Here is a 20,671-nt window from a genome sequence, read left to right as displayed (position 1 = left end):
AGTTTTCTGGAAGGCTGACAGCACCAGGTTTAGAGCCCACAGTAACATAGGGGAACAAACTGGTGAAGCTCAAGGCCAACTGCTGATTCAACCAGACTCGATTGGAGAAAAGAAGAGATTTGTCTCACAAAGTACTTCCTGGGGTGGAAATGCCTCGTCTCATACCACGAGAAATACTACTTTCAAGTAAGATGGTAGACTTTACACAAGGTTGAATTTCTGGCCTTTATAAAATGTAGGGTAACTAAAGTGGATAAGCCCCTCCTTGAAAAAGCCCCAGTGACAAAACACCTAGGAAGTGTTGCGTTCGGTGTTCCGTTCGTCTGATGCTGGTTTTGTGGTGAACGCTCGATCAGCCTGCTGTTGATTTTATACTTGTAAGTTACTACGTTTTAATAAATATTTTATCTCGATATACTACACAATTGTATCCCTTTTCCCTTTGTGGGGGTGGATCGTTTAATTGAGTAAGGGAGCTCCTTGGTTTTCGTTTGGTGTTTGAGGGGAGAGATGATTAACGACATCTAAAGTGACAGCTGGGAGGATCGGTATGGCAGGAGAGCACGCTCACCAAAGCACAGTAAGACCAATTGAATGCATGGTCAGAAACTTCTGGTGAGTGTTTTGATTTTCTCATATAATCGGAGGAGATCGATCATTGAATGAACATACTCCATGAATATCTTAGAGGCATTAGTTCCCAATCGCAGAATACGATACAGATTTATATGAACCTGCATTTGAGCACTGTTTGATATCGATGTGTATGAACACTTATGCACTGTTTGATTTATTGGACACTTTCAAGTCTCATAAGAGATTTACACTGTGAACTTTATCACCTAGGATTCAAATTATTTATTGGAGTTTGATTTATTTGATTAAGTTTACAAAGTATATGACTTTTTCTCATAGGGGTTAATTTGTTTTCAGTATTTAGACACACTCTTTTATTATATATCGTTGAAAGGTTCAGCGCGGTGCAATGGTTTAAGAATTTAAAAATAATTGCCAGGGCTGAGTTCTAGCCCCTTGGTGAAGCTCAAGGCCAACTGCTGATCCAGACTCGATTGGAGAAAAGAAGAGCTTTGTCTCACAAAGTACTTCCAGGGGTGGAAATGCCACATCTCACACCACGAGAAATACTCCTTCCCAGTAAGATGGTAGACTTTACACAAGGCTGAATTTCTGGCCTTTAAAAAATGTAGGGTAACTAAAGTGGATAAGCCCATTTTTCAGAAACTGGCCTTCAACTGGCAGACCATTATAGCCGGAGAACGCAAAGCAGGGTGGTAAACTGGTACCTGTGATGGAAGATCTAGACGATCTGAAGGGCCCACAGAGAATCTGCCAGGAGTCTCACAAGGTCCAAATACCACATTCACCTGAGCCAGTTCGGTGCAAAGAGAATCACTGCATTTCAAATCAGCATAGCTGACGAGGAAGGAGTTTGAGCTGAACCGATTCCACCAGGGTGTCAATTCTGCACATGAACCTTTGCAGCTTGTTGTTGAACTTTGAAGTCAGGAAGTCCATGACTGGCCTCCCCATCTGAGACAGAGGTCTTAAAACTCTGGGTGAAGAGACCACTCTCCGAAGTCCAGACGTTGGTGATATGGATGCACTGAAACCATTTTTACAAGACCAAGTACTAATACTTTTCCTCAAGAACTCACTGATACCTATTACCGATACTTTTTGTGTCATGTTTTTCTAAATCAATACAGACTGTAAACAGTGTTTTTGCGCCACCACAGAAAACCAGGACACCACACCCCTATGTAGTAAATATCCCCCCGAAAAAAGAAAGAAAAGAAGATTTTTAATATAGCATAATGATTTCATAATTTTATAATCCATGATTTAGTCATATAGGTGTATACACTAACACTAATATTAATTTGTTCACTTATTTATCACTTTCTCTCCTCTCACTAGACACATATCAATACATGGGGATAGGAGGTTTGTTGTGCATTTATATTTTTTTCATTTTATCACATTGTGTCACATTCTTTTGGCTTTATATTGTGATTATGTAAAAGTCATATTTTTAATTATCACCTTTATCTAAATCACTATCCTCTCTTACACTATTATAATTATTCCAAATAGTCTTTATATTTTAATTCACACTAATTTGTCTGTCACAGTGATTTAAGGGTCTCCCATTGAAGATCATGGGGACATATATATGTGGGTAACTGTAGGAATATATAGACATATAGGATATACAATATTATTGATATGTGCTACATTGGGGTTGTGCCTTGATTATATACTTTAAATTTATATTTAATTATGAGGAGACTATGTATTGATATTACAATATATTATATTAATTGGTTTGGGTGACTTTGGTGTGCATCCGTCTCTAGGAAATACTCGGCTTGCCGGGGATTGAAAATCATTGAGCCTGCCCCCAATTCTATCCTTTCGTGGGCGTGGTCTGCGATGAACATCACCACTCCTGTTCTATCAGGGGAGGGGTTGCTGTTCCCCTCAGGATTTTTCCATCTCTCGGTCATCTCCGTGTGCTGTTATTCACCATGTCCGAGAGTATGGGGTGGTGCTATGCATGTCATGGCATTGCCCCATTGGACAGTTAAACCTGAGTGGGAGGGAACCCGCAATTATGTCCAGAATACTCCGTTAAAATGTGCTGTCATGGCGCATATGCAAACCAATGGCCCGCCCACCTGTACACGTCAGACGCCGCCTATGTGCACAACGTGACACGGTGCAGTAGGGGATTTGTTTGGGGAGACCAAAGGACACAAATGGACGGCACGGTTGGGAGGAATCGAAAAATCGTTATCGTTTTACTCCATGGACAACATTGAGGTACATCATTTACTACCTACAGCCTTAGCTGCAGAGTGGCTCTCTTTTATGTTTAAGGACCGTCCTATTAATAATTAGTGGATTATATTTAGATTTGAAAGGTTGTTCCATATCTCCATGTTTTACTTGAATAGCACCAGAGGAGAAAAGAAAACCAAACAATCAAAGACATAGATATATATACGAAGTAGAGGGTACTAAGGTATCATTAGGGTGTTTATGTTTTCCTTTTTCATATGTAATGTAAGAGCCCCCATCTATATACAATCCTATATTGGCAGACTTTATTATGCTATATCTCTCTCTCCGCCTCCTTGGCCCGGTGGGGTTGTTTCTCTCGCATTGGTGGATCGACATACCATACGTTTTCCCCAAAATGGTACATATTGCAATATATATTCAAAATGGATATTGAATGTCTTAGGCTACCTCCAAACTTCCTGAAGAAGCTTTGGCTAAACGCGTTGAAGTCTGGACTCACTGCAAATTGACGCATAAAACTAAGCTAGATATGATGAATTATAAATATGTATTTATGTTTTTAAGAGAATAACTTAATTACTGGAATGTTACAATTGTATACTATGTGCTTATGTGGTCCAGGGGGGCATTATGCCATGGGACAAAATTCTCTGTATGGAAAACGTTTTATTTATATTAAATATGTTGTTAATCATGTATTTTAATAAACATTTGTTATAATAGTCCTACAATCGAGTAGAGCAATATGTATATGGTTATGTCCCGTTCCAGTCCGTTCAGTGACACCTTAAAAGCCCCATTGAAATTGTTTTTCTTTTTTTTTTATATTTAAAACAATACAGACTGATGATTTTAGGACAGTGGTGGAGCGCCACGGCTCCGGTATCAGCACTTAGTATCAGGGCATTTTCATGAGTACTCATGAAAATGCCCAATATCGGCACAGATACCGATACTGGTATCGGTGCATCCCTAGTTGATGACCAAGGCAGTACACCTAACAATTTTCCACACCTGGAATATTGGCTGCGGATAGAGCTGGTACGTGAAGTTCCGCCCAAGTCATAATCTAATCTGCCTCTCTTCAAGCTGCAAGACTTCTGGTTCACTCTCAGTGATTGATGTGATTGGAATTGACAGTGATTGACAGCCACTGCTGTCTGACTGAATCCTGTTCGGATGCACCCAGCATTACAGGAATAACCGAATTGCTCTGAGCGACTGTTTGGGTTAGGAGAGGAGTCTCCTCCAGCAACCAAATCCCTTGGACTGAGATAGTGTCAAAAACTCCTGCCCAGCTGTCAGGCCGGGTAACTGGGCCGGGAGTGGAACCCCTTGGCAGGCATGAAAACAAGTCTGAGATCGCAGTAACAAAAGGGTAATCCAATAGAGTAATCAAGTCCAGGTCCGGGTCGTGGCAGGCAGCAAGATTCGTAGTCGAAGGGTCAGGCGAAAGGGTCGGTAGCCGGGAAGTCAGATCAACACATAGGTTCACAAGAGGGAGCTGGGTGTTCACCATGAGGTATAATAACTCAACAATGAGTCAAGGCTGCCAGGGCAACCAGGAAGCTTCCCCAGTCAGGAGCCAATCGCAAGGCCGAGGGCAGTTGGTGAGTGCTGGAGTTCTCCCCCAGCCTGAGTAGCACCTGGAGTGTGGGATGGCGCAGGCGCACTATGTGCGCGCTTCCGGGCATGCGCGGCTTGCTTTTTTTTTTGGGTGTGCAGTGTGGTAGCAATGGAGGCGGGTTGAGCGGAGCAGTGGACAAAGGATAGAAATGAGCAGTGGTGGCTGGGAGTGGTTGCCCATATTTTTCCTTCAATGGCTGTAACTGGTGGCCTGCTATATAAAATACTCTATATACATTTTTAGCACTATTCTGCTATAAGCTCATGTTTGCTGAACAGTCACCATAAGGATTTCCCTAATATCAGCATATAGCATAAGTGGTGACAGACTCTCTTTACAGGGATATAAGGGGTATGAACATGGAGATTTTGAACAGAAAGGAAGGCAATTATTTTGGACATCAATCTCATGCTGTGATTTAAAAAAAAAGGGAAGCAGGCACCCACATTTGCATGTTGGATGTGATCAACAGTCTGTAAGCCTTCAATCACATTAATCTGTAAACAGGCTAAGCCTTGAGTGTCTTTGAGAATATAGAATAGCTGACATAAGGGATACTGACCCGGTGTGCTGAAAGTAGTACTGCCCTTCCCTAACTGTTATATCGGCAGCAGTAAAAGGGTTAAGAGAGAATTAGATTTCTTATCTTGAACATCCAGCAGGTAGCAGAAGATGAAGAAAAGGAATAGTAGTAGGTAGCATAAATAATTATATATAGAAACAAGAACATTATTATTATTATTTTTTTATGTTAACACTAGAGCAAGCCTACATAATTCAACAACATTGGATTCTTACTCAAAAATGTTTCTTACCTGATAAATGAAGTTGACATTTGATGAAATAAATTTGGCTTTGTAAATATTTCCATCAATCCATCTAAGCTCTACCAACTCGCCCTCTGCTGGTGCCCCATCCTGAATGCAATCCCTGTTCTAAAACAAGAAATACAAACACTGCACATAAATAAGTCGAAGTTTATAAAAGAAACCACAATATTTGATACATTTAAGTTCATTTTGACATGTTATATGTTTGCAAACTATTTTAAATATTTATATCAATGCATCTAAAAATCATTACTTTACAAATAAACATTTAACATAGGGTGCTTCTGTACTTCAGTGTGTGGAAAGCCTGCTGGTATCTCTAACAAGAAAGGAGTTACTCTTCACTGGCTGACTGATTCTGAAGATCTAGATTGGACCTCTGGCGGAGGTAGGTGTTATTCAGGTCTGGGTATTCAGCATAAATTGATATACAGTATTGCATATTAACTTCACTAAAAATAAAAATACACTGTATACGCATGCACACACACATGATCAACCCCCCCAAACAAAAGTTACAATGTACAGGTATGTATACCTGTGTAATTTGAAAAAACTGCCTCTCCAAGTTAAACCTTTATTCAAGGCCTTCTTTTGGCAACACCGTCCTGCAAATTTATTCATTTTTTCTATGCCTAAAGACAAAACTGTAATAAAAAAAAAAAAATAGACAGGACTGTGGGCAAGAAGGGAGGTCTAGGTCATAGGGCTAATTTGCCTGGGAAAAACAGCAAAATGTATTCAATGACTGCAAGTTATGAAATGATAGCTACAAGAAATGCCAACTTCTGGGACAAAATCAGCAAGGAAATGTGCCAAATAGGTTCAAAGGGAGACGTCTGGACAGAACAGTTCAAATCCCATGAAGCCATAGGCGACCTCACAGAAAGAGAAATGTGAGTGCACACCAAGGATGGGTTTGCCTCAGTCCAATGAAAGAGAATGGCTAAGGCTGATGTCACACACTGAACGACACCAGGCTAGAGGAAAATAAGGACATAAAAGTATAAGGGCTGAGCCCCAGAGACACACAGCATCTGAAAAAGGCACAATCCTAAACCTTAGGAACAAAACTGGGGCATTATGGGAATCAAAGTTTCAGAGAGCCCTCTCTCAATTTAAACTGGTCTTTCCCGACATTACTGTCGAGATCCACCCAGCTGCGTGATTGACAGCTGGCTCTGCCTATCTAGAGGCAGAGCCAGCGGTACCCGCCCCCTCCCACGTTCGTTCCTCCAGTCAGCGCTAGAGGATCGGAGCGGGTGAATCCCTGCAGGGAGCCATGACTTACAGGGACCGGATTGAGGAGTGAGCGAGCGACGGTATGTTTTTGCTCACTTTCCGATCTATTGAGCCGACGTGTGACAGTTTCATTGTCACACGTCAACTCGAACTATGAGGTTGAGTGAAAATCACTCAGCTCATAGTTCTCCTTTAAGGGAGAAAAGGCATACAAAAGGAGTGTACTGATACCAATGACCAGCGAAGACAGATCTGCTAAACTACCTTCAGATAAAGGAATCGTCATGGCACAAAAATATATTTTTTGGCCTCTTGTCATAAAACATCCTGAAAGTCAATTTATTTATTTTCTGAATGCAGTCCGGAAGCTAACAAAATGTGCATAATCTTGTTAGCTAAAGAGGGTTCATTTAATCAAATGTGGGTTTGTTGTGCTCCCCGGTCAGGGAACCATTTAGCAGTGTATGTCCTTCCTGAACCTGGCAGACAAAGTGCCTCCAGGCGTGTTTATCACCAGAATGTTAAAAGTGTCACCTAACCTTGTGTGTTCAGAATGCTAAAAAGGTCATATTGTATAACTCCTGACCCATACATCATCTGATCGTAAAACCTTTAATTGCCTCCCGGCCGGCCGTTGTGAGAAAAAGAAAAGTGGCCGGCCGGGAGCTTCCTGGATCTGAGTGGCCCGCCCACTCAGATCCAGGCACACCTGGTCTTGAAGTGGTTAAGAAAGGAACGGTGGCACAAAGGTGAGCTGCTTGATACCAAACATAAGGGTTTTATCTTACAGTATGGAGGAGTTCTAGCCCTAAAGTTCCGGAGTTTGAACTCTGCATATAGCAGAACAATAGCTGTAACCAAAACCATCTCTTTCAGATCCATAATTCATAACTAGAAACCGTTGAGCAATTAAAGATTGTCAATAGAAGAATTAGACCTGAAGACACAGGTGTTAATAGTCAGTCTCCAGCCCCTCCCATCTGATTGGCTGGTCTCAGGGGGGTGGAAGCTGGTCTTGATTTTCAGAGTATAATAATGGAGATCTGAAACCAAAACATTGTCACATTCAAGGGGTCCATTGACATGGGAGTGTGTCCATGTTTTTCCATCAAATCCCGGGAAGCATGATTATTCATAATTTCTGTAAGTTTTATCCACAATTTCTGCAAAAAATGTGTCCCCCACAAATGGAAAATGGGTTAAAGATTCCTTGGGTGTCTGTGACCAGTGAGGCAGGCTAAATCCAGGGAAGCATCAAAAAGTATTTACCATCTGCACAATCTGGTCTGTCAAGTAAATGAGATGCTGGAATGTTTTTTACAGCTACTTCTAGATGTAAAAGTATGGACCAGTCAGCCGCTGCCTTGAACAGGGGCGAGGCAAAAACTGGCCGCAGAAGGGACCTCCCACAGAATTAGGTGACTTTAAAAGAAATTCCATTTTTTTGTCATTTGGATCCTTGAAGGTGGAAGCAACCAATAACAGTTGCTTTTTACAGATGAGAAATGGATGAGTACATGGAATAGTATCCTACTATTTACAATCATCCTCAAAAACTAGGTAAAGTATGAAAAAATGCCTGGGAATAGGAAAGGGACAATAAGAATGTTTCCATTCCTCAGACAGCAAATACTCAAAAATGAGATGGAATTGGAAAAAGCCTGTTAGAATGTTTGGGTCTGCGGGATCCCAGTGGTAACAACTAGCTTAAGGGAAGAAAGGGAGGATGGATCATTCAGTTTTAGTGTCTCAGAAGCCACTTCAATAAGGCTTGCCATGACTTCCTTCTGGCCGGTGCAGGCAGCATCTGGCAGTTCCCCATTGCTGAAAGGATGAGAGGAATCAGCTGCCGGGTGTTGGTTAGCATATGAGGCTAAGGGCGTATCTGGGTATACCACAGGCTTAGAATCGGAGCCCAAATGAGAAGCGGGGGCAGAGTTGCTGACAGTAGGATTTCAGCCAAAATGCTTTAACCCCTTCACGACAGTGTACCTCGCTGTCATCGGGGCTGTTTAAACAGACTAGCCGCCGGGACTGTTTAAACTTACTTTACAGTAGAAGCGATTCTGTCGACTCAGCTGCCGCCAGATTGCTTCTACGGGCCAGTGAACGGGCCCCCCACAGTCGTATTTCCCGTGCTCTGTTGCCCCTCCTACAGGCCCAGGACCGGCTTCTTTGATGTCGGCGGGAAGCTGGGGAGGAGATGGACGAACCTCCGTCCATCCCCTCCCCGTTCTTGTAAGCCCCCCTATGTGATAGCAATTAAAGTAAAGAAAAAAAAAACAGTTTTTAAAAATAACATAAAATAAATGTAAAAATAATTTTAAAAATGTAAAGTCCCCGCAAGCATGCGCGTCTTCACGTAAACACGCGTCGGGTGTGCCTACGTATGGAAACGACGAACGTGCTACACATGTTGGGTATCGCCACACATGCCGGAAATCCCTGGATTTCAGCAGTTATGCTCACTTGTGGGTAGAAGTCCTAGTTTGTGGTCCCTCTCAATTATGGACCTTGCTTCTCGGATAAATGCTGCCTCTATAGCTTTATCATGTTCTTTTGGCCTGGTTAAAATACCAAGTACATCTGTGTTCTTCATGCTATTCACGTCCTACCTATCCCTCAAATAAAGACAGCACTAGTGTTCAACTGCTCAGTTACATAGTGTGACTTATTCTGGATGAATTGCTATGTGTTACTCAAATTAACTCTGTTAAATTCTAATCTATCTGTTTATTTGTGCCTCATTTTAGATATACCTAAACGAGGCCACGGACACACCTCAGGCAACGTTAGCTCATCGGCACAACTCAGTCCATATTAGATTATCCATTAGGCGGTGTTTATATAACCATTAGATGGTGTTTATATACCCAACCATAAGTGTTGTGGTACAGCTCCACTACGCTAATACCTGGCGAAGGTCACAGCACATTAACTCTTTCGCTGCCAAGCCCTCCAGAACATTTTTCAAATCAGCTGGCCAAGCCATTTTTGCAGTTTTTTCCTATTGATTTGATTTTAATACTGCTGGGCTGCTAGCTTTTGTAAAAGACCCCCCAAACCATATATTTTCTGAAAGCGCAGGCCCGGTAGAATAAAAAGATGGTGATACTAAATTTGTAGGCCCTGCGATAATTGTGCAAATGTTTCTCAAATTAATATTAAACCGATAAAAATACACAATTCAATTGTTAAAACACACCAAAATCAGTTTCCTTGCACAAAAATATATATTTTCTGACTAAATCTAAAATATAAAACTGTACTGAGTTAATAAATAACAAATATTAGCAAATTTGTAATTGCGCCTTTTTGCGAAAAGGTAAAAAAATGAAGGTATGCAAAACTGTAAATAATCGACTTATGTAAAAAATTGTTTTGGTGTTTGTGTTGTGATAAAATGATACAGGTGTATATTTAATTGCAACACAAGGTATCACAACGCATGGCAATGAGTCACAAAGCTTTGCCATGCGCTGCCACAGTTAATTTAATGTTTTTTTAAAAAGAAAAAAGATCATGCACTGCGATGCGTTCTAACAACGCACCATCAATTTCTTTTTCTGCAGCCTCAGCACTCAATGAATGGGAATCACGCAGTACAGAGGCTTCCCATTCCATTCAGAAACTGCTGATAGTAAACTATTTACTATCAGGCAGTTTATGAATGGGGAGGAGCCTCTATAGTGAGTGCTAGTCCCCATTCATAAATTCTTGAATGAACAGGCTGTGATGTAAATCACAGCCAGTTCATTCAAAACTGTGGACCCATAGTGCTATGGGGGTTATTCACAAAGCTGCTGAAGGATCTAGCCATAGCTTCGGCTGATACTTCAGCTAGCTTCGGCCCCAGGACCCCTTCGGTTGAGTAGAACCGAAGGGCTGCTGTACGGGCTATTCCCTTGAGCCCGTACAGATCCCGAAGTTGGCCAAGCTGCTCATTCGAGCCGAAGGCATATGCTTCAGCTCGACTGAGCCAAGGTGAAAGCTGAAGCTGGAAGATGTAATGACAGCTGGTCCCGTCCAATAGAAAACAGTTGTGCGGAGCTAGCGGTCACTGCTAGCTCCGTCCAATCATTTTCTCCTTTTTCTATTCTGCTCGGTACCACAGAGGTACCGAGCAGAATAGCTGAGCCGAATGGCTCTCAGCGGCATTCGGCTATTCACTCACTCACTGATGTTTGGGCCCTATGAGAATAGGCCGAACCGCAACGAGTAGCCTGCCGGAGGTTCGGCTAAGCCGATCCAGATGTTGGATTAGCTGAGTCAAACTCCTTCTGCACTTCGGCTGACCTGAACCCAGCCGTCTAGTCCCCATTCATAAATTCTTGAATGAACAGGCTGTGATGTAAATCACAGCCTGTTCATTCATAACTGGGGACACATAGTACTATGTGTCCCCAGTTATTTACAAACACCGGAGTGATCAGACGATCACTCCGGTGTTTGCTGTAAACAGAGGGATCCTTAAATATCAATGATATTTAACGATCCCCCGCTCGGCCACGCTACAGAGCCGCTGTCATCCAAAAACTGACAGGATGACAGCAGCTCCAAACACTATGCTGCTCGGCCATCCTTAATTGCGGGCAGCCGCCGCTTGCTCCCCCGCCCCATGAGCTTATAGTAGAACTGTAAATGCCAGGTCCGTACGGCATACTGAGCTGGCCAGCCAGAAGCACTTTTGTACCTCTGTATGCCGTACGTCCTTGGCAGCGAAAGGGTTAAATTACTCCCTGGATTTCAGCAGTTATGCTCACTTATGAGTAGAAGACATCGGTTATGGTCCCTCTCAATTTTGGACATTGCTTGTTGGAAAAAAGCTGCCATTGCAGCTTCTTATCATGCTTTTCTGACCTTGTTAAAACACTAAGTACATCAGTGGTCCTCGTGCTATTCACGTCCTACCTAACCCTTCATTAAGGAGGACATTGGTATTCATCGACTTAGCTATGTAATGACTCATTCTGTATTCATCGCTATGTTACTCAAATTACCTCTGTTGTATACTTATCTATGTGCATATTTTTGACCTTTTAGGCGCACCTAACAGCATTGTCACGGGCACACCTCAGGCCACATTAACTTATTGACACTACTCAATAATTAACTTATTGACACTCAGCTCATTAAGGTATTAATATACCCGACCACAAATATATTTATATCACATGTGTGTTCCTAATGCCTCACTTATGATGAATAAAGAATAAAAAAAATTTAGGAAAAAATGTAACCACCTCCCGTCCGCCGAACGTTTAGAAATAGCCGGACCGGAGTCTTCTGGATGCGGTGGGCGTCTTTAAACGTCCTGCGTGCCCGCGCACGAGCGGGAAACCGCCAGAGTTTTAAACAACCAGCGATGGCCGTTTACATACAAGCGGTCAGGTGTCTTTAAAGACGCCCGATCTCTTGCATGCTGCATGTCTCTGTGCGCCCCTCCCTACCTCTCCTTGTGATCCCCGCCGCCATCCCCGCGATCCCCGGCATCTGGGATGGGGGATGTGGCTCCATGCACTGAGAACGGAGGGAGATCAGTACACTATTTCCCTCCGCTCTTCTCCCCGGTCTCTGAATGCAGGAAGTAATGTTTACTACATCACTTCAGCATTCTTCTGTCACTCTCCAGTACAGAAACCCGAGAGAACCTGATGAAGCAGATCTGTGCTTCATCAGCTTCTCTGGGGGTCCCTAGGTGACATTAGGGGTCTTAGAGTCCCCTGATGTCTCCATAAAGGAAACCTGTCACTGTAATTTGGTATCGCATAGCGGGATTCTTATCTCCCTATGTGATAACAATAAAGTTAAGTGTAAAAAACAAAACAAAAATTGGTCACAAAATAAATAAAATTTACACACAAAAATGTTTTAAAGTTCCCCCACATAGATGCGCAATAATGCGTTAGGTGCGCCTACACGCAAAAACGATGATTGCGCCAACTACGCAGCACTTGTTACATATCACCGCGAACGTCGCAGTGAGAGCAATAATTCTAGGGCCATCAATCACTGATGACGCTATGAGCGGTACAATCTTTTACATAGTTAGTCAGGTTGAAAAAAAGACACATGTCCACCGAGTTCAACCTATAGAGATATTGGACTTTATCAGCTGACTTTATCAGCCTCACCAGGTACCACCCTAGCACTATTGGGGTTATTTGTGTACATGGTGACACACATGATTACCAGACTGCTGTAGTGGAAATTGATACCCCATGGGGCTCTGACACATTCTGTGGGTGTAGTAGCCTCCCTGCTTCATGAAGCTACAGTGGGGAGAGATTTTGAGCCTGACCCAGAGATTGTGAATAATGAACAGGATGTTGTGCCTGGCTCTAGTACTGAAGGTGGATCAAATGATATGCCTGACTTAGAAGTCAGGAAGGATGATTTCCGTACAGAACAAATACAAGACTCCAAACTTACTAGAGCCAGGGAAAACATAAAAATTATAGGGAAACCATTTATCCTGATGTAAGAATGTCTTTCCCCTACATGGCGCAAAAAAATGCTGTGCTGTATCAGGTGGTAAAGCAAGGGGAGGACGTGGTGGAACAATTAGTAGTCCCAAAACCATACCGCAGGATGGTATTGGATCTTGCTCATGGTCATATAATGGGTGGAAACCTGGGTATAGAAAAAACTAAGGAGAGAATACGCCAGAGATTCTTTTGGCCAGGTTTACATTTCAGATAGGAAACAGCACCCTTTTGAAAAAGTCCTCCAGACAGCGAGGAGACAGTCAAATCCCTTGACGCGTTTCGTCCGGAGGACTTTTTGAAAAGGGTGCTGTTTCAGATAGGAAACAGCACCCTTTTGAAAAAGTCCTCCGGACGAAACGCGTCAAGGGATTTGACTGTCTCCTCGCTGACACATTTAAACCATGCACAACAATGAGGTAAAACAGTTTAGGAGAAAAAATACAGATTTTTTTTTCTTCTCTGAAATGCCTGGTTTGACCACAGTCATACAGCATAATTACTGAACCCGGTGTTCATGTAAATATAAAGCCGTATAGAATACCCAAAGCTACATGAGAAGCTGTCTCAGAAGAAATGTTATATTGGGGGTGATCAAAGAGTCCCACAGTGATTGGTCAAGTCCGATTGTGCTGGTTCCAAAACCAGATGAAAGCATAAGATTTTGCAATGATTTTAGAAAGTTGAATAATGTGTCCAAATTTGATGCTTACCGGATGCCTCGGTTGGATGAGCTCATTGACAGACTGGGAACTGCCGATATATAACCACTTTAGATCTGACTAAGGGATACCGGTAGATACCCCTGACTGACAGTGCAAAAGAAAAGACGGCATTCTCTACCCCCAAAGGGTCTTTCCAGTATAGGAGGATGCCGTTTGGTTTGCATGGTGCCCCTGCCTCATTCCAAAGAATGATGGATAGAATACTGAGATCTCATCGACAATACGCAGCGGCTTATTTGGACGATGTAGTGGTACACAGCCCAGACTGGCAGTCTCATTTGTTAAGGGTGCAAGTGGTAGTCGACTCTCTTGAAGGCGTGACTCACAGCCAACCCAAAAAAATGTGCCATGGGGTTGGAGGAGGAAAATATCTGGGGTATATCATTAGTCGGGGTTTGGTTAAGCCTCAAATCAATAAGATTGAGGTGATTCAAAAGTGGCCCCAACCTATAAATAAAAAACAAGTGAGAGCATTTCTTGGGATCATGGGCTACTATCGGCGCTTCATCCCCAATTTTGCCACCATTGTGGCTCCACTGACTGATTTGACGAAGGGTAGAGGGTCAGTCATGATTACGTGGAATTCTGAGGCGGATGAGGCATTTAAGAGGTTGAAACAAGCTTTGTGTGCTCAACCGATGCTTGTGACCCCAGATTTCACGAGTTTGTAGTACAGACAGATGCCTCTGATGTGGGTCTGGGCGCTGTACTGTACCAAATCAGAGAGGGGGAGGAGCACCCTGTGGTCTATCTCAGCAAGAAGCTTAACAAACACGAGAGAAATTATGCCATTATTGAGAAAGAATGTTTGGCTATCAAATGGGCCCTGGACGCCCTCAAGTATAACCTGTTGGGTAGACAGTTCAAACTGGTCACTGACCATAGCCCTCTCAAGTGGATGTGTGAAAATAAAGAAAGGAACAGCCGAGTTACGAGGTGGTTATTAGCTTTACAAGCTTTTAAGTTTACAGTGGAGCACAAATTCATGTCAGCTAATCTGTCCTCATAGCTGAGCTCCTCCATGCCGCTTATGAGTTTAGTCGCCCTTCGCTGCACTTTCTCCAGTTCCACAACATCCTTTTGAACTGGTGCCCAAAACTGAACTGCATATTCCAGATGAGGTCTTACTAATGCTTTGTACAGGGGTAGGATTATGTCTCTATCTCTGGAGTCTAGACCCCTTTTAATACAAGAAAGTATTTTGCTTGCTTTAGAAACTGCAGCTTGACATTGCATGCTATTATTGAGTCTATGGTCTACCAGAACACCCAGATCTTTCTCCATCATTGACTCCCCCAAACATACTGCCCCCTAGAGTGTATGACACGTGCATGTTTTTAGTCCCAAGTGCACAACTTTACATTTATCAACATTAAACCTCATTTGCCAAATAGATGCCCAATCACACATTGCATTCAGATCTAGTTGGAGAAATCCTGTAAGGAACGAATTCCACTACATAACTTGGTATCTGCAAACACAGAAATAGTACTTTTAATCCCCAACTCTGTCATTTATAAATAGATTAAACGATAAGGGACCCAGCACTGAACCTTGGGGGACACCACTAACAACCTCAGACCATTTAAGAGTATGAATCATTGATCACCACTCTCTGAATACGGTCTTTAAGACCGTTTTCTATAAAATTACAGATCGAATACTCTATACCTACTGACCTTAACTTATACATTGGCTGCATGTGGGGAACTGTGTCAAATGCTTTTGCAAAGTCCAAGTATACTATATCCAGGGCTCAAAATTCCACTCGCCTGCTTGCATTTGGCGAGTAAAAATAAATTGAGCGTGGTTGGAAATTTGGGTCTCCAAGTACCGGTCCGCAGGCCAATTCCGGCCCGCGAGCCGGTACTATGTGGCCCGCAGCCAGCTGACATGTCAGGCACACGGTCGCAGACCGCGCAACATCTTTCATTATGCGATGGTTGTAAGGTAATTAAAATCTCGTACGATCTGGCCAGGTTCGCCAGGTTTTCCAGCGGGCTTGGAAGACGAAAGTCAGACAACCTTACAGTAGAAGCGGTCGCACGCTGCCAATACACCTGCCGATTATCGTGCGATAATCGGCAGGTGTATGGGCAGCTTTAGTGTATGTGTATATTAGGCACCATTCACATCTACAGTATATTTCAGGTGTGATTAGAGATTCCTGTCTCAGGAACTTGCGTTTTCCTGCAGCAGGAATCCCTAATCTGCCGTTTACAAGCATAGCCGTTTACTATCATAAGATAAGAATTATCATAAGATTATTTAAGAGGGTGTGTTTAGGGGCGGAGTTAAGGCCGGGGCAGGGTAAGGGTTAGGTGGGGCAACTGGTGGCTAGTAACTTTTAAGGCCAGGCTAGATGCTCAGGACTTGAAATTTTGAGCCCTGCTATATCCACAGCCATTCCTCTGTCCAATTTTTGTACTCACTTCCTCATAAAAAGAAAGTAGGTTTGTTTGACAACTTCTGTCTTTTGTGAATCCGTGCTGACTATCCCTTATGATATTTTCCAGCAAAAACAATTCTATTTGATCCTTGATCAAACTTTCAAGCATCTTGCCAACTATTGAAGTTAAATTTACAGGTCTGTAATTACTTGCTAAAGACTTTGATCCCTTTTTTAAGACAGGCACCACATTTGCCTTGCGCCAATCCACAGGTACCAAGCCAGTCATTAGAGAGTCTCTAAAAATTAGATACAGTGGCTTTGAAATTACACAGCTCAATTCTTTGAGGACACATGGGTGTAAGCCATCTGGTCCAGGTGCTTTATTCACCTTAATTTTGTTTCTGGATCATATCAATAGTCAGTCATTGTGGTTCAGTAGAAGCTATGGCACTGCTATCCTCATTATGGACTTGAGTTACATCGTGTTCCTTGGTGTGCACAGAGCTGAAGGTATTTAATAGATTTGCTTTCTTTTTGTCCCCAGTTACCAACTCTGAGTTCTCTTTTAAGGGGCCTACATGCTCAGATCTGATTTTTTTTTACTGTTAATATATTTAAGTATTAAGTATTTTTGGGGGTTAATCTTGCAATCTTTTGCAACCTGCCATTCGCTTTAAATCTTTGCAAGCTTTATTTGCTTTTTACATATATTGTTATATTCTTTGTAGCTTTCAAATGACAGTGTTCCTTCATTTTTATATTTTTTTAAACGCCCTTTTCTTTATGGCTTTTTTAACATGGGTTTTACTTTTAGCCTTTTAAACGTATTACTTAAATATAGTTTTCCGTATGGTTGCAAACAATTGTTTTGAAACATTCCTATTTTTTTCTGTGTTTTTTGATGAAAATATTCCCTCCCACTCTAAAGGTGCCCATACACCTGCCCTCGCAAGCCCAATGCGGGGAGGGCTTGCGATGATCGCAAGTACGATCTTCCTGTCCAAGATGGGCAGATCGTACGAGATTTTAATGACCTTACAACCATCGCACAACGAAAGTCGTGCGATGGTTGTAAGGTGTATGGGCACCTTAAGTCTTCAAGAGCTGCCCTCAGCTTGGGAAAATTTGCTCTCCTGGAGTTAAGTATTTGTATTTTTCCAGTATGTGCATGTTTACAACTTAAGGTAAATTAAATCATATTATGGTCACTGCTACCCAGATGTTTTTATATAAATATTTGTAATAAGCTCTGCATTGTTTGAGATTACCATATCCAGCAGAGCATAATTTCTAGTTGGGGCTTCTACAAACTGTACCATAAAATTGTCATGCAATAAGTTTATAAATGTCCGCCCTTTTACTGTTACTGCAGTGCCATTATGCCAGTCAATGTCAGGATAGTTAAACTCTCCCATTAATACTAATGTCCCCGCCCTTGCAGCCCTTTCTATCTTTGTAAGGAGCTGAGTCTCTGTCTCTTCATTAACACTGGGGGGGCCTGTAAAAGAAACTCCAACAATTACCTTTGCGTTATGCATACCAGTATACAACTCCACCCATAACGACTCAGCACCATCATACTCCCCATCACTAAAGTCCTCTTTCACACTCACTTTTAGATCACTTCTCACATAGAGACAAACACCACCACCTTTTAATTTTACCCGGTCTCTCCGAAAGAGAGCATAGCCAGGAATATTTACAGCCCAATCATGTGAAGAACCAAGCCAAGACTCAGCAATACCAATGATATCATAGTTCTCCTCATACACCAAAGCTTCCAATTCTCCCATTTTGCTGTGCAGACTTCTGGCATTGGCAAACAAACAATTCAACAAAAGATACAGCAATTACAAGTGAAAAAAATTTAAAAATGGCTTGTAGTACAATTTTAGGTATGATAGTTTTCTGCGATTTTCACCGGCGTGCACAATTTTAAGGCTTCATATATTTGGTGTCTATTTACCCGACGTGAGCCCATGTTTTATGTTTTACCCAAAAATTGGGTAATAATAAATGTTTCCTAACATAAACTTATTTTTTTTTTTCGTTCTATAGTAAAAAATAAAAACCCCAGTGGTGATTACATACCACCACAAAAAAGCTCTATCTGTCCCCAAAAAAATGGTATAAAATTAATTTCAGTACAGCGTTGCATGACGGAATAAATGTCAGTCAAAGTACTGCAGCGCTGAATACTGAAATGATCTGGCCAGGAAGGAGGTTTAAAAACCGTGGTCAGCAAGTGGTTAAAGAAAATTTTGCCCAGTTTAGATTATATTTTAGAAAAATAGCACAGCTAAAAAATAAAAACAAATGCATTAAAATTCATTACTCAGGCTGAGATCATAACTCACGTCTCCAATTTAGCTGGGGGAAAAGTACCGGGGTCAGGTGGCTATACCGCTGAATTTTTTTAAACTTTTGAAAGGTGACCATGTTCCGACGCTCAGTTTAGTATACGCTCAGTTTAGTATACTCCCACATGTGGAGGGAAGGCTTATACTTACCTACTGGTAATGAGGCCTATATAATACGGTCACAAACATTGATCAAGTCCTGTTCTTGAACAATCTTCTAGATTCTCGGGCTCAGCTTTTGATAATGTTAAACACACATGGTGGTTCACAGTCCTAGAAAGGCTGGGATTCTCAGGATCATTTTGTCTCTTTTCGTAACGCTATGTATCAAGCTCCAACGGCAGGGGTGCACACAGCTAGCTTTCTTACTCCCCCAATATATTTGCAGAAAGGTACTCGTCAGAGCTGCCCACTCTCTCTCCCCCCTACTTTCTACTTTACTATCGCGATTACGTTTGGTAACTGATATCTATAGTATACAAGTAGGCACGAAAAAAGTGAGATCTACCTTATTCGCAAATGATCTTATTTTTACTTCTAAGGTTGAAGACATTCCCAATATATAATGTCTACTCCGTACCTTTGGCAAGTTATGTGGATATAAAATGAATGTGGATAAAAGTGAAATTCTCCTTTTACATCAAACATCACCATCTCCGGCAAAAAGTTGTGGATTTCAAACAGTTAAGAACCATATCACCTACTTGGGCCTAAAGATGGTAAAGGGGCATAGTTGAGGTAGTATATGCTAGAGGGAAGGTTACCCAACTAAAATTTCAAAAGAACTAGCACAATGAACTTCAATTCCACTATCGCTGTTTAGCAGGAATCACTTGATAAAAATGGTGAGTTTCCCAAAATTACTGTATCCACTCCAAACAATTCCCATTTTATTGGAACATAATTTTTATTTGATTGAATTTGCTTTGTTCATAATAGCAGCGCTTTCCACAGTACTTAATACACTAGATACTGACAACTAAAGGTGTACATCTAATAACTTTAATATATAGTAGTCATCCTTGAAAGGGAGAACTATTCAAAATTAAGGTAATCATTCTCGATAAAAGAACCTGTGTAAACACTACCACTCAGGCTGACCCCAACAAAACCTGCTTGTTGGGGTCAACAAGCACACCACCCCCCCCCCCCCCCCCCAAAAAAAAAAAAATTAAGTCATTATACAACCTCTCCATAATATTTTCAGGATATACATTATCACTGTAGGAGCCATCATCAAAATTGACTTCATAAAAAATATGCGTAGCCAATCCAATCACCTGGCAGCGATAGTACAGACCATTCCGATTACGGCTTATTACAGTTTGGCCAACACAGACCTCCCTGGAAATCATATTCTGTAGGAACAGGATGGTTAGAGTAAAAAAAAACAAGACCAAAAAAATAAAATTATAATAATGATAAAATAACACTCACAGTTTGATTAGCAGCCATGTGCTTGAAGCAGGTAATTGATACAACATATGGCCAATCATCAGGCTTCATAGATATGCCAGCCATGTGTGCACATGTGACATGGAAAGAGGTTGAACATCGATCAACTGAGCACTGGACACAGGCACCGACCTCTTTGCGGATTTTACTCCGGCAAAATACGCATTTCTACAGCGAAAAACATACATGTCATTACCTTCCTTTTAAAACACAGAGAGAGCACCTAACACAGTTGTTCTGATACTGACCAGTTTCCACCGCTGTTCTGGAATACCACTAATATCAACTGGCTGACGCTCAATCACATTTACAAAACGAGCCTCTGGAACTGCCACAGCACAGACGATATGCACCCACCTATATTGAATAAGGTACAAAAACAGCATTTTGAAATAATAAAACCAAGTAAAAAGGTGTTATTGTCCTCATTACCTAACAAAGGAAACCTTTAGAGGAGAAAAGGAGGCTGCCACTTATGACCTCTAGTTCCAAAAATTGTAGTATACCAGTTATGCTGACCCCTTGGCTCAATACTTTGAGCCACAGATCTGGGGCTTGTATACACATATGGGCTTCTGACTTTAATGTAACAATCGTCATAAGTCATTAATGCCAACCCCTTATTTCTCTAATGACAGGATTACCTAAAGGATACACCCTAAACTTAAAATATATATTTTTTATTATATAGCACATAGAACACAGGCTTATTCAAAGACAACTGGGTTA

General features: G+C 41.8%; 1 protein-coding gene across 2 annotated transcripts in view; it reads right to left on the bottom strand.

The window, feature by feature from the left end:
* Positions 1 to 20,345, bottom strand: part of LOC108799795 (lysine-specific demethylase 4B-like) — a 51,374-nt gene extending 31,029 nt beyond the window's left edge. Inside the window, exons 1-4 of one of the 2 annotated variants that reach the window (XM_018571717.1) lie at positions 20,191 to 20,345; positions 19,925 to 20,110; positions 19,676 to 19,845; positions 5,269 to 5,383 (exon numbers count right to left, since the gene is read on the bottom strand). In XM_018571717.1, the coding sequence (XP_018427219.1) occupies positions 5,269 to 5,383; positions 19,676 to 19,845; positions 19,925 to 20,110; positions 20,191 to 20,328 (609 nt within the window). In that variant the 5' untranslated portion in view covers positions 20,329 to 20,345. Of the gene's footprint in view, positions 1 to 5,268; positions 5,389 to 19,675; positions 19,846 to 19,924; positions 20,111 to 20,190 lie in introns of both variants that reach the window. The other variant, XM_018571716.1, reaches the window with a different exon arrangement.
* Positions 20,346 to 20,671: the final 326 nt, after the last annotated feature.

Source organism: Nanorana parkeri, unplaced genomic scaffold (assembly GCF_000935625.1).
Source record: "Nanorana parkeri isolate BGI_ZX_2015 unplaced genomic scaffold, ASM93562v1 scaffold1816, whole genome shotgun sequence".
Classification (NCBI taxonomy): Eukaryota; Metazoa; Chordata; class Amphibia; order Anura; family Dicroglossidae; genus Nanorana; species Nanorana parkeri.
Note: the sequence above shows the minus strand (reverse complement) of the source record. Positions and strands in the feature narration are given on the sequence as shown.